Consider the following 26,769-nt stretch of genomic DNA (forward strand, 5'->3'; position numbering starts at 1 on the left):
CTATGTCTGAGAGTCTGTCTCTGTAAATAAGTCTTTTATGTCCTTTTTTTTTTAGAGTCTACATATAAGTGATATCATCTGGTATTTTTCTTTCTCTTTCTGGCTTGCTTGACTTGGTATGACGATCTCCAGGTCCATCCATGTCGCTGCAAATGGCATTATTTTATTCTTTTTTATGGCTGAGTAGTATTCCATTGTTTATATATACCATAACTTATTTATCCAGTCCTGTTGATGGACATTTAGGTTGTTTCCATGTTTTGGCTATTGTAGTGCTGCTATGAACATTGGGATGCATGTATCTTTTCAAATTAGAGTTTCCTCTGGATATACACCCAGGAGTGGGACTGCTGGATCATAGGGCTCTCTCCTGGCATGGATGACTGACCATCTTCTCCCTGTGTCTTCCGATGGTCTTCTCTCTGTCTGTCTGGGTACCAATCTCCTCTTCCTATAAGGACACAGTCACATTGGGTTAAGACCTATTGTACGCCGTCATTTCATCTTAATTATATCTTTAAAGATCCTATCTCCCGATACAGTTACCTTCTGAAGTGCCAGGGGGTTAGAGCTTCAACCTTCGGATTTTCGGGAGACACAATTCAGCCCTAGACAGAAGCCATCCACTTTCTTTTCCTCCTTTGTCCTTTTAGTAGTAGCAGTAGTATTGGAGGCAATGAGAGAGGTTTTCTAAGTCCAGGAGCCAGAGGGTCAGGTAGGGCATTGGCGCCCTTGAAGGGATCTGCTGGTCTTGTAACCCCAGAATGGCTGACCCGGCATTTCATCAGCTCCCCGGGAGGAGTTGGGTGCGTTCACACACTTGAACCAGTTAATCTGATCATGAAGCATCTCTCCAGTGCTTTAGGATAAATAAAACATGAGACTTTTAGCAGTGTCACTCTTACTTGGCATCACTTGTTATACCTGTGTGTCTTGCTTTAAAATCATATTCATATGGACAGGTTGCATTATGTATCATATCAAAAATTGGCAACAATCTTAATGTTCAACAATAGGGTTTCATGGGAGTCTGTGCAGCATTTGGAAACTTGGCTATGGAAAAATATTTGCAATGTGAGAAAATGCTGAGGGTAGATAAAGTGGAAAAAAGCAGGTTACAAAGAAGTCTGTGCAATTTGATTCCAATTTTTTTAAAAACGAGTTATTACATGTACATATATATTCATATATATGTATATGCATATGTGTTCATTTGGAAAGGTATACTCTGAGATATTTAAAATAGCTCTTGCTTGGTGCTGGAATTTTGCATATTTAAATTTTCTTCTTCTGTTTTTCTAAATGTTTTATGTTCTCCACAATATATTATTTTCGCAAGTAGGCGAAAAACCATCAAAAATACAAACCTTGGTATACACACTCAGAAAATACACAATAAGGTATATACACTCAGTTCACAGCAAAATTCTTCTAACTTAGCCTTTTTCATAAGGAGTTGTCTTCCAGATTTTCACATGGAACTGCATTTATAAAAACTTCATTTACTTACCATTTTCCAGATACAGCCCTCAGCCATGATTATCTGGACTGTAGAAGAAGTTTTGTGCCAGGCCTGAGAACCTGTTTTCCCTTCTTTTGTCCATCTGACTTTCTTTACCCTTGAAAGGGGTTTTTGGAGTGAATTCAGAGAAAGGGTGGCGCCCCGCAGACCTGGATAAAGGGCACAGAAATAAATAAGTGGACTAGTTTAATGTGTCTAAAGTAACATCCCAGCAGACCTAAAAAGAAGCAGGATGTAACTTCAGAGTGACTTTGTTCCTTCTCATTCTCTGTTATTTATTTGAGCGATCCTTTGGACACACTTCCTTTTTAAGAGAATGTGCTTTGATTGATTAAATATCTCTACAGTGTCTCCTTTTATGAAGGAGAGGTTTGTGGAGGGTGATGCTGTCATGTCAAACTTGGAAAAGCCAGTAGTGGTCACCTTGGCCAACTCTTGCCATCATTGGTTCCCAGACCCATGAATCCCCTAGAGAGACTTTATAAAGGGTCAGGATACCACACCATTCAAGAGAAAGATGGGGCCTGGGTTTATGGATTGTGAAAGTTCTGGTTCTTCTGATGCTTGGCCAGGTTGAAGAACCCTTTCTCTCTGTGGCTCATAAATCTCTCCTTTCAACATCACAATAGATGGTTACATGAACACTTCCAGAGAAGGAGGATTCCCTACATCATGAACTAGCCCATTCCACTCTTGGGCATCTCTGCCTGTTAGAATCCTCTTTTTCCTGTAACTTGGATTCTTCCAACCATTTCAGAGGTGAAAAAAAAAAATGGCGTCACCTTGCATGTTGTAAGCACATAAAAATTCCCAGGTCCCATCTCTGCATAGGGTCACATCTTCAAAAGCAAAAATAATTATAATGGTAGTTTAGGGTTTTCCCTGCAGCTCCCAAAGAATGTTGTAAGGGGTACAGTTCATTACCCATGGTAACATTTCTCAAAATCCTTTTCCGTTTCCTTCTTGATTCTCTAATACCCCTCAGCTCTCAGTCACCACCGCATCCCCAGTCTCCCCAAGATCAGCCTCTTCCGGCTCTTTTCTACCTCCGTTTTCAGGAATACACTGGGTAGACTGATGTAGATTGATTTTACCCCTGTCGGTCCTCTGCTCTCTCCAGCTTGTCCACTACCCAGACTTTTCACAACAAAGGGGAGCCCAGGAAACATCTTACCATCAAAAATCTCTCCCCCTTCCTTACATTCCACCTGGACCTGTTTCTCCAAACCCAATATCATGGCTTTGCTTCTTTGTAAGCCAGAAACTGGGGAAAGGAGAAGATGATGCCAAAGATAAACTTCTCTGTATCACATGTGATGGGGCTGGGCTAAAGCTGGTCACCGTGGCATACTGGTAAGTCTTGTGGTCATCACAGTAGTGACTTTCTCCAACTGCCATTGCAAGATCTTGGGCCCCTCCATAGTTTACATAGTTCCTCCTCCTCCTTCCAACCTCCCCTCCCCCTAAGTGTCACAGGTATTTACAGATAAATCCCACGGACTACCAATAGATGTCTAATTTTTTTCCATCTCCTGATGTAGTTCCCCTTCTCTGGTGTTGTCTATGGATAAGTTCTTCCCTGATTAGCATGTTAGGAGATATTAAACAGTATTACTCTGCACCCCAGTGACTCACAGTGAGATACACACCATGCATTTAGACTCTCAGCCTCTGCATCAGCCAAACCTGGCTTTTGATCCCCGGTTCTGCCCTTTACCTGCTGTGTGACACTGGGTAAGTCACTTAATCTCTCTGTGCCTCAGCTTCCTCACCTGTAAAATGGAGCAATCACAAAATCTAAGTTAAAGGGTTGTAAGAATTAAGTGAACATCAGCGAACTCAAGTAAAGTGCTCAGCATAGCGGGAAGCAGGCAGAACAGCACGCGTCACTGTTTCCATTTTCCTTTGTATCATTGTCTTCCGGAGGGGAGGCTGGGGAGAAGAAAGGGTGACTTGGCTAGAAAGTGAAAAGGGCCTGGTGAGAGAGCAGAGGTCAACAAACTAAGCCTCCACGCCAAATTCAACCTACCACCTGCTTTTATTTTTAAATAAAAATTTACTGAGACACAAGCACACATTCACTCATCCCTGACTGCTTTGGCACTACAATTACAGAGCTGAGTTTTGTGATAAAGACTGCGTGACCTGAAAAGCCCCAAACGCTTGCTCTCTGGCTCTTTTCAGAATGTGTTTCTCAACCTCAACGAAGAGTATAAAAACAGAATATCTTTTCCACCTGGTCTGCCATTGAGGGGATGAGTGCCATGAGGTTGTCTCTAGCAAGTGAACTGGCTGACTTGTGGTCGGAGATTTCCTGTAACTGAGAGTCAACTCTCACTGACACCTTAACTTCCATTTCCTTCACCAAGAATTAGCATCTCCAACAATTGAGAATAAGGCAGTGTTCCTTCGAAGCTTGGCTAGTTCTACCAGAAACACAAGGAATGGAGTATTGTCCATCTGACGAAGCTACACGGCCCAGGGTGCGCAAGGCCTTGCTCGTGTCTGTGATTCAGTGCTTCTTCCTGGGCACAGGGCTAGCGGACATCCCAGGACCCTTGCAGAAAGGTTGGCCTGGTCTTGCATTTCCACAGTTGGAAGTGGGCGAAATAGGTCCACCATTTCCATACCTGATCTGAATCCTCCTCACCGGCCCCTCCACACTCTCTCCTCTTCCTTGCCTGCAGGCCAGATGCAGACAACCTAGTGAGGGGCCCTGAAGTTTAGAGCAAGCGATCCAATAGAACTTTCCTGGATGAGGGAAAGCTTCCATTTTGCATTGTCCATTGTAGAAGTTTCTAGTCTTATGTGGCTATTGAGCACTGGAAATGTGGCTGGTGCAACTGAGGAAGTGAATTTTTACTTTTAATACATTTAAATAGCACACTACGACTAGTGACTCGCCTTATTGGACAGTGTGGCTCTGGGAGACGGCAGCTGCAGGTGTGAGAATCACTGGCCTAAGTGTCTGGGTGGAGCAGAGCATACTCCCCCTCCCCCCACCCCTGTCTCCACCCCCTTCCCCATGCCCTTCCCCCACCCCTTTGATTGTGATGAACAAGAAATAAACAGCTCTTTGGGTTGGCCTGTGAGAGTTACTGTTTGACCAGCTGGGCTGCCATGACTAATACAGACACGTGTCTTGGCAACCTCCTTTATGAAGAAAGGACAGTTCAGTCCACTACTCATCCATTTTACAAGCTCAAGAAATGCCAGGGGCCCCTGCCGAGATCTAGTTTCCAACCTAGTCTGTGGCAGTGATTATCCTGTTTAAAAGATGGAAGAGGTGGCTTTGTGGTCCAGAGAGTAAGTAGGTTCACTTAGCAGCTTGGCCACACTGACCCCACCTAGAAGCTCAGTAGGAAGGTTTGGTTCTGTTCAAAGCCAAATTCCAATTGTTTTTTTACAACCATTCTAAACTGTGCATGTATGTCCCAGACACGACGGAGAAAAGGCCATCTGGTTTGATGATTTTTGGCTTGAAGAAGAGAACACGAAAGACAAGTATAAGTTTTAATACTCAGGGGATCCGATTCTCTGCTGAAGAGGAAATGAACTCCATGTCCAGGAGAGTCCTGCCAAAAAGGGGCCAAACATTCCATGCTCTCTGGAGGCTTCTCAGCACTGCCGGGAACACCCCCATCTAAGGGTCCTTTTGGTCATTTCCAAGGTGAGACAATGACTCACCGCTGGAGCAGGACAGCTGGTCGCAGTCTCTTTGGTATCATCAGAGAGAGAAGCTAGCAAATTTCAGTGCAAAGAGAGAAGGGCTAGGATGGCAGGAGCCATCTCTCCCGCTCAGTGTGCTTCTGGGAGGCGCACCTTGACATCTGTTTTACTGTAAAGAGAACCAACTTTGGAATGAAACAGACCTCCACCAAAATCCCCACTCTGTCACTTACTGGCTTGGACAAACCATGTCAATTCTGCAAGCCTTGTTTTCTTTTATTTAGGGATAATAATAATAATAATAATAAACAGACCTCACTGAGCTGCAGCTAGGACGTAATGAACCCGCGTCTACGGGAGCATTTAGGATTCATATGAAGTCAGCACCTTGGGGGACTGAGGGTTTGGAACACAATTAATTCCAATCCTGGGGCATCAAGGAGGGGCTTCAGGGTGGCCCTGTAATGAGGATGTGGGTTTACATGTTCATCAGAACAGTGCTTCTGAAATACCAGTGTGCATTCATTCCACCTAGGGATTTTGTTTAAATGTGAATTCTGAGTTAGGGGGATTATGTAATTTAAATAAGTTTCCAGGTAGTCATTTCAAGGCAGCTGGTCTCTGACATCACCTTTGAAGAGCAAGGAATCAGAGGTGGTGATCTGATCTGTGTTGCCGTCCTGTGTCACCTACACAGACGAGATGTACTGTCGTCTCCTCTGAGTGGGGGGTGGGGGAGTACAGGATGAGGATGACAGAGTCGGCAGACAGACGGGGGATCTAGACAGATGGGCAAAGAAATCATGGAAAAAGAGAATGTGAGGTTTTCCACTCCGACTAGACTTTAAACTCACCTGGAGAGCTTTAAAACTCCCCATTTTTAAAGTCTCACCCCAGGAATACAGATTTAATTGATTGGGATGGGGCCAGACATGACATGTGAAAGAAAATAACTCCTCATATTATTCCTGTGTGCAGCCGGGGCTGAAAACTGCTGGGCTAGACAAAAGAGGCAACTTTCCCAGCTGGAAAGAATTAGGCAAGTATCTTATCAACATATTAGATCTGGTTTAATGGCGGGGTGGGGGGGCTGCTGTTATAGGGGGAAAAAAAAGCCTCTCGAAAATTGCAGGTAAGAGAAGCCGTTTGGTTGAAACCTTGAAAAATCTGATGCATTTGATCAGGCTGTTACCAAAACAATCTCTGCCTCACTGAAATGATAACTTAGCTCTGGGCCTCTGAAGAAATGTGTCTGTTGAGAAGCTGACGGTAAATGGGAGATGTGAAATTCATGCTGTTTGGTGGGGAATTGGAGGCTCTTTTTTTTTCATCAACATTGTGGAGGTGATTGTCCTCTGCGCTCCGAGAGGCTTGTGAACGAGTCTTGGTGGAGCACGCATGGACGCTGGCTGCCTTGGCTGGTAGCCTTAACCAGACCCCAGTCCGGTGGGTCTCCACCAGGGTGCCCCGAGCCCAGCACAGGTGCTCCCACGCTCGCTGCCCCGGGAGCATAATTAGCGTTGCTGTGATTGACACTCCTGACGCTCAGGTGCAAATATTGTGCCTGGAATATTCCTTATGCCTCGGGGTGGGGACCACGTCAGGCACTGTACAGCGTTCCCCTTGAATAATCCCCCTTAGGCACATCTCTCCCCCAGTAGTCTGCGTTCACAGCCAGCAAGGAGATGCTCCTTACTCGCTCGCCGTCCCCTCGCCCCCTCACCCCCTCCTAATCTTTTACTCCTTTGGAGCCGAGTTTGGCTCTGTCCTGTCCTCCCCAACTTGGCTGTCTGTATTCAGGCACAGCAAACACAAGGCGCTCTAGAAACCCGGACCCGTCCCCTTTAGTTATATGTTCTCACCTGTTACGTGGATGCTGAGCGGTTTATTCCAATGGGTGCAGAGCTGAGCACAGCTTCTGGGGGAAAATAAAAAAGCATAGCAGGTGCAAACCACAGCCAACGAAGCTGCCTGTGAGAGGCCTTGGTCTAAAGAGTTGCAGAGTCGATGGTTCTGCTTCGTGACTGCACGTTAGAATCACACGGGGAGTTGTGAACATGCTAATGCCCGGGCTGCACCCGGGAAGATTCTGATATAATTGGCCTGGGCTGTGGCTTGGGCACTGGGGTTCTTAAGAGCTCCCCAAGTCATTCCTAGCGTTCAGCCAAGTTTGAGACGCGTTGTACTATCCAAGCTGGCTAGTGCGGAAGAACCAGTGAAAAGGACAGTTACTGTTCTTACATTATAGGAGCAATTGCTTTGTCTGCATTGCTGGCCCTTTTAGTGTCGAGTATTTTAATCCCTTGGAGTGAGCCCTCCAGAATTCTTCCATCGGAGAGTCTAAGCCTAGAAAGGCTGAGAACCACTGAGTAATTCTGTGTCCTGGTAAAACCAAGAGGCCGTTCAATGGGGAAGAGGGAGATAGAGGGAGAGACAAGGGAGTTAGAACTTCCTTTTTGAGTTAGAATCGAGGAGAAATATCAGCTCCCTGTGTCAATCTGATAGCCTTGTTTGCAGGATGCTTTTCAAGCACAGACTAGGACAGCAGGGGAAATGGGTACCAGGAAGCTCCCTTCTCTCTCCTTCTCATGGTTCCTAATCGCATGACAGAAAGCACTGCAGGAAAATGATGCAACAACCACTTTTGAGCTGAAGGAAAGGGGGCAGCCTTGAGAGGTGAGCAGTGGGGAGAAGCAGTGGAATACGTGGAAACAAAGGTAGTCAGAGGGGAAATATGTCCACTCAACTTCCTAAATGCGCTGGCCCTTTAAGTGCACCTTCGGGTAAATTAAAAGGTGCCCCCTTGGACGCACCCACCTCCCACCCCGGGGCACAGGAGGTGCCTGAACATTTCTCTGTGTTTGGGGGTGTGCGAATGAGTGGCAGAGAAAGGGAGAGAGAGCGCTTTACTAGAAAGCTATCCCAAAGGCAGGAACAGATCCTAAAGCCTAGGATAACAAAGCTGGGCTTCATTCCCCTGGAACCACCTGTCTTCACAGCCCAAGGTGTGAGCCAATGGTGCCGTCTCAGGGAGCGGCTGCTTCCTCTTCTGACCTTCCCGGGGGTCTTGGGGTTCCAGTGTGATACTTACCAATGTACTTTGCACACAGTAGATTGCTACACAAATGTAAGTGATTATTTTAAAAGTCAGCCTTGCATCCTAGTGCTTTTGTGGGGGCACTGGGAACGTGAGGAGCACGGTATTGTAAACCCTCAAATGCATGACTGAAGGGGAGGGTCAGAAGAAGGGAAAACGTGTTTTTCTGTTATTACAAAAATGTAAACTTAGAAAATTGCAAGGACATAAAACCTGAAATTCCTTCTTCAATAAGTTATGCCTATTTAGAACCCCTTATATTTTGAAGTTTTTAAAGTGTTTCTTAATTCAAAATAATACATGTTTCTTGTAGAAACAGGATAGATTTAAAAAAAAGTCATCTATATTCTACCATTTAGGACCTCCAAACCTTCTGGAACAGTAAAATGTAATTGTTTATGTATTTTATATTTTTACCTTCATTATACAAGGAATAAACCCTCATTTTATAAAAATTAGACGAGCAAAAGGGAAACTATTAAGTCACTTGAAACTCAAACCCCAGAACAATTGATCACCATCTGTAATATTTTTTGTTATAGTCCCTGGAGTTTTCAATATTCAAATATATGTGTATTTTTGAAAGCATAACAGGTGCCCCGAATCTTTTACAAATGTGAACTCCTGTTGCTGTTTTATAACCTGCTTTCCAAATTGAACAGTATTCATACACATTTCCCATTTTGCTCCAACTTCATTTTAACATCTGGGTAGAATTCCACGGGAAGAATGTACCATTATTTATTTAACAGGTCCTCCAATGTTAAGTATTCAGATCATTTGTGATTTGTCTTTTTTTTTTTTTTCTGCTTGGAAATAACACTGTCATGACTCTCCTTTAATGTGTGCTTTTCTGGTAATACAATTTTTAGGATAAGCTGGGCCAACGTCTCTGCAGAATTCTAAGGCTTCTCAGAGAGGAGGATGTATACTGCTTAACGTAGTACTTTTTATCGGTTCATGTATTTTTTGCTTTAAACTTATTAGGGTATATTTATAAATTCAAGATGATTTAATGGCCTGGGAAATATTTAGCCTGCCAACACTGTCTCTTTGTTCTGGTTCTCTCCTGATTTAATTCTCTCTGATTATGTATGTTGGCTTCGTGCTCATACAAGAAAATTTGTAGACTGCAGAAGTGTGTGCGTCAGGAAGAAAGAGAAGTCTCCTTTAATCGCACTACAGAGAGAGAATCATCATTTTTGTGACTTCCTGCGACTCCCTCACCATGCGTGGCATTACAGTCTTTTTCAAAATACTCTGTAGATTTCTGATTAGGGGGATGTTTTGATGGAGAATCTAAGTGTTGGCTGCTGTTCAGGGAGATTTTACCCCTGTTGTGACATTTGAAATTGTTTCTAGTAGGTAACAGAAAGAAATGTGCACGTAGGTGAGGCTGTGCTGAGATACTGTGTTCTTTTTTCCTGTCTTAGAAAGTACTGTGTGGACATAGCCGCGAGGTTTGCTGCAGGTGTGTAGGACCAGGGCATCAGAGGTTTCACCTGGCTTAATTTAACAGTCACAGACTTAGAAAAAACAGGAAAGCCCAAGTACAGAAGACAGGCATGTATAGACCAAGGGAAGGGGAGACGCACAGCTCCTTGCTACCCCTGACCCAGATCTGGTGTTAGAAGACTTCAGGCAATAAAGGTACAATTCTCAATCTAGACAAATAATTTTACATTTCTGATTATGAAATGAACACATACTCATCATAGGAAATACATGTAAAAGACAAAAAGAAAAAACTTATTTCACCATCAATCCATCTTAAGATTTTGTGTGTTTCTTTCCAGTTTCTTGATGCATATATTTTAAGACTAGTTAACCTCCAATAGCTTAGACTGGTTTTGTTTTTCTGCTTCATCTTATAGCAAAGGCACCTGCCCGTGTCAATAGTTGTGGATGGGGATTCCTTCAGGTTCCATTAGGAGTTGTATTGCCTTGAGAGATGAGGCAGGAACATACATCAAAGATGTCCGTGAAGGGCAAATTCAGTGATAAAGGAAAATAAAATTGCCTACTGTCCCCCCACAGCTGACCGCGAGAATGCATTTTCCTTCCCGGGTTACTAAGCTTTATCTTCCTAAGCAAGATAAAGTGGTTGTTGAGTAGGTAAGTAAGATACGGCCTCTCCTAAGTGAGCTTCAGGCGTAAATAAGCCCAGGGAACGAGGGCTCCTGCTCTGAGGAGGTGGGCCTGGGGGACTGGTCCACGAGGAGATGCTTTTATGACTGGTAGCAGGGCAGAGCCTCTTGGCTGGCGCCTCTTTTGTGAGGTGGAATCGGGTTTGTCTTGTGGCTTGTTCAGACAAACACTTGGAGACCACTTACATCTTGTTTCCCCTTTGACCAATAACAAAAGTGAAGGTCCAGAAACACTCAAACCATGTTCCCCAGGGCGCCCCCTTCACCACCCACATCTATCCAGGAGCAAGATGTGGGGCAGGGCTACTCCCACCAGCCCCTGTGGCTCCTTCCAGGGAATTTGAAAGGAAGGTGCTGCTCCCTCTGGATGGCGATCATTTCCTCCATCTGTTAGAAACTTGTAATGCACCAGTTTCCTTGCTGACCTTTACTAAACGTCTTCGTAATTAACATACGAACAGGCAATAACCACTTTGGGAACACTGCCCTCCCGACCTGCTTCTGCCAGTTACAAGGTCACGTGCAGAGCCAGGTGTGCGGCAGCCCCGCTGAGAGGGCCAGGTGAGCATCCTAATTAGAGCCTGGGGTTTGAATTGCTAACACCCCTCCCCCCACCCCCAGCTAAAGCTGTTGCCTTCTATTAAGTCATTTAACAAAATGTGGAGCTTTTGCAATGAGCCGAACTTGGTGCTAGGCCTGGGCAAATAAAGAGATGAATGGCCCATGACATTTACTCTCTGCAAGTGTCCCCTCTACTGAGGGACAGTGGGTAGACAGATACGTGCAGCATAGGGGTGTCTGTCCTTTAGGTCACTGAGTTTGGGAGCATTTTCCTAGGGCTCGGATTAGGGCGAGGAGAGTGAGGGCAGGGATGTGTGAAGTGTAGGGTAGGATCCCATCTTGTGTTAAAACATTGATAATTTGTTCATCATGGACTTTTTTGCATTAATTTTATTTCTTTAATTATTGCGTAAAAATCTTGATTCCTCAGTTGGTTGGCACCCCTGTAAATTTTTCTCCTGAGGCAAAGACCTCACTCGTTTCACCCTAGTTCTGGCCTGGAACTCAAGCCAAACCTTGCCTTCTGGGCACTGAAGATTGTCAACTAATACGTACTCACACACAGGGAGTATCTAAGCTGTGTCGCCCTAATTCTTTGGGGTAGAGGTAGACTGGTCTTGCCACTAATTTGCTGCGTCACCCCAGACAAACGGCTTTACTTCACACAAGTACAGCGTCTCATCTGGAAAAACACTAAGCCAGGAGAATTATCTTTTTGACAGTGACAGGAGTGTCTTGACAAATATTTATGGAGTATCTACTGTGTGCGGGGCACTGTTTTAGGCTGTAAAGCTACTGAGGTGAACAAGGCAAGCTTGGATGAGGGCAAATAAACAAGTAAAGGAGATCATTTCCACGTATGCTTCATGCAGTGTGAGGGAGTGTGTGTGAGACCTTATGACGGGGGTCAGGAATGCTCTCTCAGGGAACACGGTGTTTGAGCTGAAACATCGAACCTAAGCAGACACCATGGCTTGCAATCTTTTTTCTTTTTTTGACAGCTAATCTTTAATGAGCCCTAAGTTTATACCTGTTATAATATGTGTAAAAACTGTAGGTGTCCCAAGTTATCTCTCTCAACAGTGCTGTGAGATTAGGACTCCAGTTACATCTTTTGTTGTAGATAAGGAGATAGAAGCACAAAGAAGTGAGTTAATTGGGGAAGATCACTAGCTAGTGATGGAAAAAGAATGGGCAGGTAGGTACTGGGGCTTCAAAGCTTGCGGTCAATTAATCAAATTACTTAATGAGCAGCTCCTATATTCCAGGCACTGTAGAAGTAGATAGAAGCATATTTTGTTCTCCTCCTCCAGCAACATCTAGTGAGTTCTAAATAGATTCCATGCATGGTACAAACTTTTAGAATTGCCCATTTTAGGGGGTGATGGGACTGTCCTCTATCTTAATTGTGCTGGTGGTTGCAAGTCTGTATGAATTGCTCAAAACTGGCAAAACTGTGCACTAAAAGGGTGAATTTTACTGTATGTGAATTATACTTTAATTAAAAAAAGAAAACCCTGAACCTCATCCCTCCACCGCCATCCCCATCAGGGGGCCTTGAAGTGGTCCCTGCCCCTAACTTCCTCGGTCAGGATGAGGGAAGGGCCTTTGGGGGCGGGCTCAGGTGAAGGGATTCAGCCCGGGTGGGCCGGCCGGGAAGCAGGGGAAGGGAGAGAACGGGCGCAGCTGGGCGCAGGGGAGCGATGGGAAGGGCCCGGGGACCACGGGGCGAGCCCGGGGAGGGCGGGGGGATGCCGGGAGAGAGGGAGGGACCTGCGGGCGGGAGGGCGAGAGGCACAGGCCTGGGAGGAGGAGGAGGAGGAAGAGGAGGCGTGCGCGCCGGAGCCAGCCGGGGGCCGCGAGGCGGAGGCAGGCCACCGGACACCGGGGGTGCCCGCCCAGGCGTCCCGCCCTCGCGGCCGCGGTGCGGACGGACTGACGGACGGCGCTGCGTGCAGGAGGCGCCCGGCCATGTTCAGCCGGAGCTCCCGGAAAAGACTCTCCAGCCGCTCGGTGAGTGTCCCCGACCCGAGCGGGGCGGATCTCCGGGTACCCCGGGCCCGCCGCGAGCGCCCCTGCCCAGCCTCCCTCCGCCCGGCGGCCGCGCACCTGTGGCCCCAGGTAAGCCGGCCCCGAGGGCGGGGGTGCGGCCGGGGCGCGCGGGGACTCTCGAAGGCGCAGAAGGGGTTAAGGCCGGATCCCCAGTCCCGGCGAGAGCCAGACCGGGAACCGTGGCCCTAAGTGTCACTGTCCGGGGGCGTCGCAAGAAGCCCCCTCCTTCGCCCCTTCCTTTAAGGCAGATCGGAATCCTACCACCCAAGCTCGAGCGTCCAGCCTCTTGGAGCTCTAGCTGCGGACTTGACTTTGGTGCTGTCTTTTGGGGTGTCCCGTGCTGCCCCCTTTCCGGGGGCACCAACCTGGTCCTAGGCGAGCTCGCGATGGTTGCTTCTAGGGAACTCTGGGGAGCAGAAAGGTCTTGCTTTTGTTTCTTAGAAACCCGTGACCAAGGTGTTTGGGGGAGACAAAGCCCCAGCCAGGGCCATTTCTTGGTGGCTTAGTGCCCACGCCAGAGGCAGCCCGCCTGGGTCCGCACACCCTTCCTCAGGCGGGAGACCACCCTGGGGGCACTGGTAGCGCCCCGCCCCAAGTCCCCCACAACGGAGAGAAGCTCTTGAGTTAAATCAGAGCAGGCAGGCATTCCTGCCTGGGACACAAGTGGGGCTTCCGAGGGAGCCTCCGTGGTGGAAACATGCTTGTGTTGTCTTTTTGTTTTGAAGTTGACCGGGCTGGGGCGGATCGAGAGAGGCCAGCCATGTAACGCCTGTGGTGACCAGTGCCCCGGGTTCGCTTTGCACAAATGGAGGTAGGATGCCTTAAATTGAATTCCTAAAGACACACTAATGCAGAGGGGGAAATCTATACATATTTGTCAATGTATATGTATATATGCACACACGTGTATTTTTCGCCTTTGAAATTCACTTGTAAGTCACATGGAAAGAATGCAAAGGCTGTTCCTTTAAGAGTGGGACCACATCTGCTACAAATATTGAAGGTGGAAGTGGTGGCTAGACACTGAGGATGCAGGAGAGGGGGGCTCAGCTTGCATTTTCCTGATGTGAGCGTTTTGGGTCCCTTGCACCCACCCTCTGTGTATGTAAGTCACTATCCCAAACGATTCAACTTAGGCACAACAGTGTTTCCAAGTGCTCAGTACAGCATGTGTAGGATTCCTGGGACTAGCTGGTGTTTTCCAATTGTGTTTTTAATTCAGCCCCTGTAACTCTGGGTCCCAACCACAAATCCACCACTGCCCGCCTGCGCTGTGTCAACCCTCTTCGGTGGCCAGATGTTTCTTATTAATGTGCCGTGAATGTTGACTTCCAGGCAGCCCCAGCCTGGATTGGAATGATTATGTTTGGGAGACAAGGGATCTGGGTGCCCTCCCAGTACATCTGGCTGTTGGGGCTCTGGCTGGGAAAAGTTAGGGTGCAGGCTTGCAGGCTCTGTGTTTGCTGATGTAAGGAGAAGAGATGGATCCTTGGCAACTTCATACAAAGGAAGAACAGTGATAGAAGAAAATTCTGCAACGTTGTAACCCATTCTCTCTTTGCTTAGTGCATCATCCTCCCCCCCTCCCCCAACTCATGCTGCTTTGAAGAGGGCTGTTTCTGGATCCTGGGGGGAAAACCTGCTTTGATTTGGTTTTGGTTTTGGTTTTGTTTTGTTTTGTGTTTTGTTTTGTTTTTCTCCCTCTGTGCTTGTTTCTCTACTTTGACCCAGTTGGTTATGTGTACTGGGCACCCAGTTATAGGGTAACTCCCAACTGGCTCCTTCAGAAATTAAATGCTTTTGTTCCTGCTTCTGATGGGTCTGGCAGCCTTTTTGCCTTTGTTTCAGGGCACTGAGCGCAGCCCTGATGGCTCCCGAGCATTTAATAACTTCTGTGTCAGAGGCAAGGCCGGGTGACCTTATAAATATGTAATGGGCAGACACAGGCATCCTTTAGTCCTGCTGCTGTTGCCCAAATAGGTGTCCGCTGGGCTGGCCCCCAGTGTGTCCCAAATGTGAAAGTGGATGGTAATATGGGAATAGGTGTAGAAGCCTTATCTTGTCAACCACAAACAGTGTGACAGCGCTACCGATCATTTCCTGTTTGATCCATCGTGTGCTCTAATGGAAGTGGGGAAGGCACAGATTCTGACTAGAGGCCTGTGGGGCAGTGGTACAGTGTCGGGGTGTAGCCAGGCTCCCCTCCTTCTAGTCTGTGTAACCTCTAACCTCCAGCTAGTCACTTACACTCCTGAGTTCTCAGTTTCCCTATCCTGTTAAATGGGCGTAATAATGGTACCCACCTCACAGCTTCCTTGTCGGGATTAAATGAGGTATTGAAAACACACTGTTTGCCCAGGACCAGCTGCCCAGTAAATACTAGCTACTTATGTCAATTATTTTTAGCTTCCTCTCAGCTGTTGCCCAGCAAGGAGGCATAACTAGCCTGTTTGAGGCTGCTGGGTGTCCCTGTCACTTTAGACCATCATGACCACAGCTATAGCTTCTTGGAGAACCTTAAGCCATTTTGACCCAGCTGACGTTGAGAGGGGACAACAAGTGTTTTATTTCCAGACCATTGTGGAGCCTTTTTTTAGCAAAGAAAGCCTTTCATGAAGCTGAGATAGGTTTCCATGCCGGAGCAGTGTCCCCCATGAGCAGCAGCAAAGCCTCCATGAATGGGGTTTTTATGGTATCTCCACCCATGGCTGGAAGGACGGCAGCTCAGTGCTTCTGCCCCTCCTCTTCCCCCACGGGCATACTTTTGGGCGACCTTTTGGAGAAGAGGGACAATCGTTTCTGGGCTGTAGCATGGTATTCTTTTTGGCAGTTTGAAATCCACTGTGTGCTCACTTACCCAGCTTCTGCCGGGAAGAGGGGGTGCTGTGAGCCCCTGGGAGAGACACTTGTGCCCGGAGAGGAGGCAGGGCTGGCCTGACACAGGCTGAAGGGCTGCCTTTGGTCTGTCCTAAGGACAGTGAACTCCCCTTATGCCAAAGGACCAACACACCCTAAATATGACCACTCCGGGTCTCACCTAGTCTCTCTGCTTCCACATGGTCCCCCTCTAGGCCATTGTCCACACAGCAGGCATCTCCTAAAAGCAGAACAGACTTCTGTTCTTGCCTCCAGGATGAAGGCACTGACGTTCTAGGGAGGAAGCGTGCTGTAAACAAACTTGACTTCCCTTTCTGGTGTGCCGGAGAGAGCTGGGGCTTTGAAGTCCAGAGGGAGCAGGGCCGTGGCCTTGCTCCAGTTTTGCCAAGCTGCGTGACCTTGGGCAAAAGACTCAGGCTCCCCCTACGTTCATTTTCCTCTGCTGTTAGGCTGGGATCTCTCCAATGAACAAATATTTGAGGGCCTGCTTTGTGCCAGGAGCTCTGCAGGTGCCAGGGATACAGCAAAGAACAAAACAGACGAGATTCCTGCCCTCATTCAACAAATAATTACGTGTTGGATGAGGGGGTCCGAGAGGACTCTCGGAGGAGGTGACATTTGCTTGGAGGCTGAAATGAAGTCAGAGAGGAGGGTCCTGTTGATTCAAACCTGGGGCAGGAACTGGGAGGATCACCATCTCGTGGGAGCTTGTTAGAAATGCAGATTCTTATACTTACTGCACCTGACGCTGGGCCTTAACAAGATGCTCAGCTGATGCGTGTGCACAGTAAAGGCGGCGTTGCGCTGAGTTGCCGCGCCCAGCACTGCGCAAGCGCAATTGCTCTCCACACCCTGGGGCTTCCTCTGTGTGAGGATGTTTCAGGTTATGGAGAACTGTTACATTTTATGGGGATTTTCTTGAAGATCATACTTTCGCCCCATTTATATTGTCACCCTCACCTTGAGGTGACAAATGTGGGGATTTATAGGATTAAAAAAAAAAAGCCAAAAAACCTAAACCCACAAGAATTTCCATGTCTTGGGGAAGTGAGGGCTCATAATTGTCAGCCAGTGCGCGCTCCTGTCCACCTGATCTAGGGCAGCTGGGGAGCAGAGACGGGTGCCGCTCCCTACAGGTGATCTGGCCCCAACAAAGCAGCGCCTAGAGACAGCCTAGGGCAACCCTGCAGAGGCCGAGCTGCAGAGGGAATTCTTTTTTCTTTTTCTTTCTTTAAAAATCGAAGTATAGTCGGTTTACAGTGTGTGTTAATTTCTGGTGTACAGCATAGTGATTCAGTTATATATATATATATTCCTTTTATTATCGGCTATTACAAGTTATTGAATATAGTTCCCTGTGCTATACAGTAGGACCTTGTTGCTTATTATATGTATATAGTTTCTATCTGCTAATCCCAAAGTTCTAATTTATCCCTCCCCCACTACTATTTTATATATAATAGTATCTGCAAATCCTGAGCTCCCAATTGAGGATTCTCATTAAGAGGGAGATTAAGGCATCTTTGTGGACTGTAGCCAGAAGAAAATCATTAATAACTAGGCACTTAGTGCAGTCTGCTATGAGACAGCTTTCTCACCAGGGATGGGGGTGCTGTTAATTGGACTTGCTTGTTTGTATCCAGTTTAAGCAGGAAGGGCAAAATGGCCATTTTTTTTTTTGCAGTGAAGATCTGCCCTTTAAACGCTTAGGCACTGAGGGATAAAAGTAATAATGATACCAAAACAACATCAGCAGTGACAAGGCTGAGGGGCTTACTCTGTCCAGAGCTGTGTCTCCGTCTCCACGTTTTGCCTATGTCTCTGTTTCATCCTTACCAGACCCTGTGAGGAAGATGTGATGATTTTCCTGACGAGGAGACTGAGGCTCAGAGTAGTTCAGTAATTGGCCCAGGGTCTCCTGGCTACCAAGAAAGAAGCTAGAATTTGGCTCAAAAACCCAGGCTCATTTCCCTGTGACTCACTGCCTTTCGTTACTTTTCTGTTTTAAAGTAGAGGTCACAAACTGGAGACCCTCAAGTCACATCCACCCTACAGAAGGGTTTTATTTGGTCTGCATGGTATTAAATGAGGGGGCTTTTTCTAACATTAAAACCCAACTTTCCAGCTTCTCTTGAAAAATCCAAAGATGCAGAAGCATGGGGCTTACTTTCCCATGTGGCAGTTACAACAGCAAGCAGAGTGTCTCCCTTCAGATGAATATGACCCTGGCTCACCATAGTCACCGACATTCCAGTTGCATGTAGGGACCTCTTCAAATACTTAGGGGACATATTAGGTCCAGGAAGTGATTGGAGCTTACAGATCCTGAATGAGTATTCTCATCTTTCCAAAAATGATATTAAAAAATTGTAAGCTTTTGTCATATTAGCTATCATTTTCAAAGCATGGACAATGGCAGGAGAGTGTTTTACATCCTTTCTGTCTTTCACTTGGAGATGGGTGCATTTATTTACACCCATTTTAACAGGTAAGAAACTGAGTCTCAGAGGAAACTACAGCCCCCTAGTATTCCAGCTGTCTGACTTCAAAATTCTGTGTTCTGGACCAGGACTTCTTAAATTAGGCTGGTTTATGAATCACCAGGAGATGTTGTTCAAATGCAGATTCTGATTCAACAGGCTGGAGGGCAGGGGACTGAGATGCTGCATTTTTCACAAGCTCCCAGGTGGTGCTGATGCTGGAGGTCCAGGGACCACACTTTGAATAGGAGTCGACGAACGAGGTCCTGCTGGTCAAATCTGACTCTCTACCTGTATTGTATGACTCATAAGCCATACATGGTTTTTGGGTTTTTTTGTATATAAATATTTTTATTGAAGTATAGTCAGTTCATAATGTTGTGTCAATTTCTGGTATACAGCATGATACTTCACTCATACATGAACATACATATATTTGTTTTCATATTGTTTTTCTCCATAGGTTACTGCAAGATACTGAATACTTTTGTTCCCCTGTGTCATACAGTATAAACCTGTTGTTAATCTATTTTATATATATTAGTCATACATGATTTTAACATTTTTAATAATTGGAAAAAATTGAAAGAAGAATAATACTTCATGACACGTGAAAATTCTATAAAATTTAAATTTCAGTGTCCATGAATTATTACCTGAAAAAAGTCATGTCCATTTGTTTATATTATTATCTGTGGCTATTTCCTACCTACAACAATAGAGTTGAGTAGTTGTAACAGAAAATGTGTGGCTTACAAAGCCAAAAACATTTATCATTCGTCCTTTTACAGAAAATGTTTGCTGACCCCTGGTCTATACCACTATCAAGGGAATATGCAAATAGCTTCTCTTAGTTTTAGAAGAAAGGAATCTGAGACCCTTTTGGAATCAGGGCTAGAGGAAACATACCCTCCAATCTGGGTGAGAATGATGCTAAAATCAAAGGCAACCAAAGAACCAGGGAACAGACCAAAGCCATTTCTAAAGGGCATGTGGAGACGAGGCTTGCCACACCAGATCAATGAACCACCGGTGGGCTCTAAGCTCCTTGTAATCCCTTTAACGTTTCAGCTTTGCTGATAAATGTAGATTTGACTCTTACATTAAAAGGCGGGCTTTCAGAACAAGCCTCCTGGAGTTGCACTTTCATGAGCGGCTGACATGGAAAGCCCAGGGCAGTGGTAGCCTTGTGAAGTCGTTTTAATTATGCGGAGCGGTTAGTCTGAGGACAACAGCAGCTGCCTTTCCAGGCAGGATGCTTGGGCTCGGAGCAGCCGCTCCCGAAGCAGCGCTTACTGGGTCAGCCAAGACTGCGCCTTGAAAAGCATCTTTCCTTAGTTGCCCTGGCAATTGGGTTGATGGATGACTGGATGGGGTGGTAATTTGGGGAGATGCCGGCCTGGTTTCCTTTAGTGGGTTGTAATTTGGCTAAGAAATGGGTTCCCACTGATTATTTTGCTTGGGGAGGAAAAACACTCTGTCTCAGTCAACTGATGTGCCAAGGAAACGGAAAAAAGGAGATGGAGGGGGTGTGTGTGTGTGTGCGTGTTTGTACACGCATGCGTGAAAGACATGCTTGGAATCCTCACGGTAGGAAAAGAGACTTAGGTGAGCTACTTGGCTCACCTTATGTCACTGGCATTTGGTAATATGCCTGATAGAAGTTAAAACACCATCAGCTCATCCCTATATATCTGTATTGTCTCTTGATATTGAAATAAGACATGGCTATTATTAAAGATTTAAAATTCACACATGCAAACATGCACACATAGAAAACATATATAGGCAGGGAGAGGAAAACCCATAATCCTACCTTTGAGAGCCACGGTCAGCAAACCACAGCCAGAAGGACAGAATCATCCTGCTACATGTTTTGGTATAGCCCACTAGCTAAGAGAGTTTTCACATTTTTAAATGGTTGCTCACCACGCCCCCCCCCAAAAAAAATCAAAAGAAGAGTAACATTTTGTAGCATATAAAAATCACATGAAATTTAAATTTGAAATTCATAAATAACGTTTTAACAGAACACAGCCACTCCCATTCAGCTTAGTATCATCTGAGGCTGCCTTTGCAGTAGCAGAACTGAGTGGCTGAGACAGCCCTCGTGGTCTGCAAAACAAAGTATTTTCTAGCTAGCGCTGTACAGGAACAGTATACTCAACCCACCACTAGGGATGTATGTTGTTTATGGCTTGACATTTGTTTACTCAGATTCATTTGAATTATTATTTATTAACAAGCCTTTACAGAGAATATACATTCCACATACGGTCTTTTATAGCTTACTTTTTTTATACTTAGAAATACTTCTCGGACATCTTTCTGTGTCAGTATACAAAGGGCAAAAAGATCCAATTCATTTATTAGCTTTTAAAATCCAATGTATGGATTATCATTGAATTAAATGTTTTCTATTCCAGGCTACTTCGGTTTTATGTTGTCCCTTATTATACACCATATGACAGTAGCCTTCTCATGCTGCAGCATGCCTGTGTGGAGCTCTTATCAAATTACCCTCCAAAGAGATGTCACCAGCTTCCACCACCATTCTTTAAAAAACTCAAGTATATTTCAGTGTTTTCTTTGGGCTGAAACTTTGAAACATCTCGCCTTGGGGGGCAGCCTGGCAATTAATCTGTGTTTAATCATCCTGAGTGACAGTTTGTACCTGAAATGTAGTGAGAAAACAAACACAGAGTGTCCATGTCAGTCATCCTTTTTTTTTTTTCCAAATACATTTTATTTGTCTTTAATCCCACAAGTGATATCCACATTCGGCTGAAAGGTGGTCATTCACCCTTACGCTGCTTTTGTTGAAGGTTGCTGGGTTGAGGGGAGAATCGAATGAATTTGTAATTTTGTGGTCTCTGGGTTCAGAAAGCTGGGGGATTATCCTTTAACTCCGCGATTAATGAGTACCCTGGAGGGAATTCCCTGTGAACCAAGGGAGCATTCCCTACAGGGAGTGATTCCTCGATCATTGAGCATTGTGAGATCAAAAGGGTTCTACCCGCCTGGTGTATGGGAGAGTCATGGAGGCTGATCTCTGGGGAGAAATGTGTATTTCCAGGCAGTGTCAAAAAAAAGCCCAAAAAACTGCTATGAAGCTTGTAAGGGCTTCTGTGGGAGCATTCGAGCCGAGTGGTTAAAGGCACAGTGTTTGAAGATATTTTGCTGGAACTGTAGTCTTGGTTCTGCCTCGTACTGGCTGAGTATCCTTAGGAAAATGACTTAACCTTTCTGGGCCTTTCTTGGTTTTCTCACCTGAAAACCATAATATTACTTATTACTATGAAGTTATCGTAGGAGGTTATTGTGAGAGTCAAATGGGATAATGTGTGCAATGCGCCCCCCTGGGCGTGGTGTGTAGCATGGGCTCTATATACGGCTGTGTTTGGAAGAAGCTTAATGGAAACAGCATTGGCTAAGGACGAAGAAGGTCTGGTTCACGGCCCTGGACATTATAGGTTATATGACAGAGAATAAGTCACCTCTCCACTAGGAACCCCTGCGCTTCCTGTGTGCAATGTGGGTGATGTTCTTGTCTTAGGGACTTAGAAGGGAGAGAGGGAAGCCCCCACACAACCATGTGAGAATTTAGGGTCTAAAGGAATGAGACTTGCTGATGGAACAGCAGATTCCTGCGGCCCATCACACACTCCCCTGGGGACACAGACACCTCCAATGAAGCAGAATTTAGAAGAATTAGACCCTATACCCTCTCAATCTCTTTGCTGAAGTGAAGTGTGCATGTGGTGTTTGTAACAGCAATTGGCAAACTATAACAGGAAGACAGCGTTTAAACTCTGCCCCTGGGGTCACTATATAAAAAGGGACTTTTTTCATGCCTCAAGCCCAAGCCTGTGAAAATTCATGTCCAAGTTGAAAACCACACATCAGCAAGGCAATACCTAATTCATTTTGCCCTAGCTGGCTTAGTAAGTCTTGAGTTTTTGTGGTGCCAAGTGCTTCCATTTATATGATCACCAGTCCTAAAGCAGAAGTTCCCTTTTCTAAGGCATGAGAAACAAGGATATTTATGCAATGTTTGAACCCCAGGTCATACCCCGGAAAGTCCTGAGATAAGATCTGGACTGTATGTATATTTTGTTGACATTGTACAGGATATAAAATTTTAATTAGTTGCCAAGATTTGATATTTTGTGTAAAAATTCACATGTGAGGTTTTCTCTGGAATGATGAAAATTGCTGACCGCTCAGGGCTCATATTCCTTGCTTCCTTTTAGATGGAACACACGTGTTCCACTTTTTCACAGTCCCCACCATTCTCTCATGCCTGCCTCACCCATTTACATTCCTGGCCACTGTAGACATCGGATATTGTGATTGCTGATTTAAAGCAGTGACTGAGTGAATATGCACTCCTGGAAGGGCAGATTGGAGTGAAGGTGCCTCTTGGCTGGAGTAACGACACTAAGCAAATCCTTTAGGCAGTTGCGCCCTCCCTATCTGGAAGATGCTCGTGGGAAGGAGCTGACATGATTGAGGACCTGCTGTGTGCTTGGCTTCTTTCATACATCACCTCTCGTTGTCCTCAGAACAATATTCTGAGGCATGTATTTTATCTCCTACTTTGCCCAGGGAAGTTAGGTGACATGCCCTAGGGCGCATAGGTAATAAGTAGTGGAGTCAGGATTTTTTTAAATTTTTTTTTTTTTTGGGTGGGGGGAGAGAAGTAATTAGGTTTATTTGTTTATTTACTGTTTTTTTTTTTTTTAAAGGAGGTACTGGTGATTGAACCCAGGACCTCATGCTTGCTAAGCAGGTGCTCTACCACTTGAGCTATACCTTCCCCCTTGGAGTGAGGATTTGAAACCAGGTCTTTAGGCCTTGAGATCGCAAACTCTGTAACCAAGAGAGAGTGTTAAGCTCTGTCATTCTGACTCTCCTGGTCTAAATATAAAACGGTACCTTCGGGAAAACAGAGTCTTATATCCTCGCTGGCCTGAGGATGAGATCCGATTGTTGTCAGGATGTCTGAAGAACCCTGGGCGAGTTGGTTTATTTGAGGCTGAGGTCTTAAAAGTGTAACTCCTATAAAATTAGAGGGTGTGGTGTTGAGCTTATTGGGGTGTCTGGAAGGTGAGAAATTGAATTAAACATAATGCAATTTCCAGTAAAAGGCTACTTTGCGATTTTCTAATCGAATCTGCATACATTAAAGGGGGCTGCATTCAGCTTCTTTATAGCTTTGATGTTAAATTGTAGGGTCCGGGGAGCTTGTGAAAGAGAGGGTCTTCAGAAATGCCATTTGCATGTGTCCTAGAGGAAGCCTAGGAGTTCACAGCACATCCCTTCATCAGCCAACTTGAAGTCAGAACAAGCTAAAAATAAACAAGTTGGTCATTAGCTGGTCTTCGGACCTATGCTTTTGAACTTTGGGTCCCCAGTGCTTTACTGATCCTGACACCACGTTGCAGAGCAGACGCAAGCACATTTGCCTGTTGGAAGGCGTTTAATGAGAGCGTTACTTGATTTTATGTTTGGTAAACTACTTGGTGATGCAGAAAGGGCTTTCACAATTCTTAGAAACTGACTCATTATGTGTACGTGGATCACCCCAAGTGGGCCCTCCAAGTCTGAGTGCTGAGGAATTAGGCCTCCGGGGGACTTATTAAAAGAACGCAGGTGTTTTCTTTCTTCAACGACACTAGGAAATTACTCTGATAATGTAATTTCTCCAAAGTCTTTTGTTCCGCAATCAGACACCCAGGAGCACCCCTGTCATTTGCATCCTTGATGACTTGGCCTTTGGGGCTTCTCCAGCGACTTACTGAGTTATTTGGAAATCATGACCGGCTTCCCTCATTTTTATGAAGCAAAAAATTTGGAGGTAACAGATAACTGGTGAGAGTCTACCTCATTTTGAGTCTGGAGAATTTGAAGCCACAGGGAAGGACATGTGAATGTGTCTTCCCGATTTATGGGAGATGGAACAGTTTAACAGAGGTCCAACAACTAGAGATTTGGGGTAATTTTTTTTTTTAAATTTCAAAATCCTGGTGACAATAGCATTTTAAGGCAGATTTCTTTCTCATTCTACACTGATACTGATATAGTTGTTGGATGATAGGTGTGCAATATGGACAGTTTGGAAAATTCAACAGAGTCAAATGATTTCTTAAAAAATAGCGTTAACTCCATTACCCAAAGAAGAATACAGACCTCTTAGCATGAGAGTGTGATTTCCTTCTGGTCTGGTTTCTTTATGATAGAGTTTTTGAGAGCTGCCGAAACAGATGACTCCAAACTGGGTGGCTTCAAACAACAAACAACAAAAAAATATTATCTTGCAATTCTCAAGGCTGCAAGTCCAAAATCAAGGTGTCGGCAGGGTTGGTTGCCTCTGGAGGCTCTGAGGGAGAAGCCATCCCATGCCTGTCTTGGCTCCTGGGGGCCCTTGGCAGTGCCTTGGCCTTCCTGGCTTCCCCATGTGTCAGTCCCATCTCTGCCCCTGTCACTCCGTGGTGCTCTCCCTCTGTGTCCCCGTCCATTTCTCTTCTCTTCTAAGGGCTTGTCATTGGATTTGGGACTACCCTAATCCCGAGTGATCTCATCTCATGGTCCTTAACCCAATCACCTCTGCAAAGACCATTCTTTTGTTTGCTTGTTTATATATATTTTTATTGAAGTATAGTCAGTTTACAATGTGTCAGTTTCTAGTGTACAGCATAATGCTTCAGTCATACATGAACATACGTATATTCATTTTCATATTCTTTTTCACCGTAAGTTACTACAAGATACAGTGCTTTACAGTAGGACCTTGTTGTTTATCTATTTTATATATAGTAGTTAATATCTGCAAATCTCGAACTCCCAGTTTATCCCTTCCCACCCAAAAGACCCTTTTCTAAATACACTGGGAGATTCCAGGTGGATCTTTTAAGGGACCACCATTCACTCCATTGTAATCATTCCTGTAATGAAGCGTCTATTTACAGTTTCGTATTCTTAAGCAGTGTGACCAGTTTGGGCTTTCTGCATGTGTTACTTGTAAAACTACAGGAATATAGAAGGACTAGGCCTTGATTTGTGGGTGCTTTTGTGGGGAATATGCTTTACTTATCTTTCCTAGGCCAGTTTAATGTTTGCAGCAGGAGGGGATTGTGCAAGCTGCTCTGTGTGGATGAAACTCTGAGATGGAATTTGCTGCCTTGTTGATGAATTAAGCTGTCTGAATCAGTTGACCCCCGGGTCACCCTATGAAGTCCATCCATCTTCTGTGAGCTTTTGCTGGGCCTCGCCAAGGAGATGTGTAGGAAATGAACTGGTCGTGTGCGGACAGTTATTTGTGGGAAGAGTTTTTGGCCCTAGGGCCTTTTAATTAATGTCCAGGTTATATTATTGATTCGCTTTCAAAGGGGGAAAAAATGGGCTTCCTTGGAAAAGGAAATTCTTCATAATCCTAGAAGTAGGTCCCATTTCCACAGAACTCTGCCGGCGCTAACTCATTCTGCCCCTCCCTGCTCACCCCCGCCGACTCCCCCGCCAATTTTCTATAAACACAATCAGAAAAGGTATAGCAGTAATTGTACTTTCTCGTTGCCTGATTTCTGTTCAGCCTAACATGAATGGATCTAGGCTTTTCAGAATAAATTATGTGAAATAAAATGAAAGCAAATGACAATTTTTTTTTTTTTACCGTCATGTTAGCTGTCATGAACTGAACGTTTACAATGTGCCGGGGATGTTATATTCTAAGCACGTTTCCTGTTTTGTGTTATTTAATTCTTGAAACCCGTTATGAGATAAACACCATTATACACATGGGTTTCATGAGGAAGCAGAGAGGCTGCAAGTGTGGGTTACTTTCCCAAGGTCACGCAGCTTCTTAGCACTCAGACCAAGGTTAGGTCTTATAACCCTGACTGTAGTTGGGGTTCTTGAACACCGTATTATGTGCCTGGCTCCGGAGGGGTCGAATAGACAGACTCTGCACAGTGGTTTTCACACTTTAAAGCATCACCCCCCTCAGAGTTTCCCATTCGTTAGATTTCAGTTGGTGCTTAGAATTGACACCTAATAAAATTGGTGCTGCTGCGGATTCTGGCCCAGGGAACACAGTTTGAGAACCATCAGTCAACACCATAGCCCTGCCCTCCAGGACTTACAGTCACACCAGGGAGACCAGATAAACGTGATTCCAATGACTGTCCAGCCTAGCAGTTCATACACTTTCTTATTACAAAGTAGTGTAGATTACTATTCATGATTGGTATTGATGTTGAGGGCTGGCAGTTTAGATTGGAAAGAAGGTTCCCGCCCCCTCACTTAAGCTTTAATCTATTCTTGGCCTCATCCTCTTCCCTATTAGTTAGAAGCGCTGGAATTTAA

At 45.4% G+C, this 26,769-nt stretch overlaps 1 protein-coding gene across 5 annotated transcripts in view; it reads left to right on the top strand.

Moving 5' to 3' along the window:
- Positions 1-12,803: 12,803 nt before the first annotated feature.
- Positions 12,804-26,769, top strand: part of PRICKLE2 (prickle planar cell polarity protein 2) — a 310,734-nt gene continuing 296,768 nt past the window's right edge. For 4 of the 5 annotated variants that reach the window (XR_012499921.1, XR_012499919.1, XR_012499920.1 and 1 more), the window contains exons 1-2: positions 12,804-13,117; positions 13,774-13,859. Coding sequence is in view for 2 of the 5 variants with exons in the window: in XM_074344532.1 (XP_074200633.1) it covers positions 12,968-13,117; positions 13,774-13,859 (236 nt within the window). In the remaining 3 variants the exon portion in view is untranslated. The remainder of the gene's footprint in view (positions 13,118-13,773; positions 13,860-26,769) is intronic. The other variant, XM_074344533.1, reaches the window with a different exon arrangement.

The sequence above is a fragment of the Camelus bactrianus genome, chromosome 17 (genome assembly GCF_048773025.1).
Source record: "Camelus bactrianus isolate YW-2024 breed Bactrian camel chromosome 17, ASM4877302v1, whole genome shotgun sequence".
NCBI lineage: Eukaryota > Metazoa > Chordata > Mammalia > Artiodactyla > Camelidae > Camelus > Camelus bactrianus.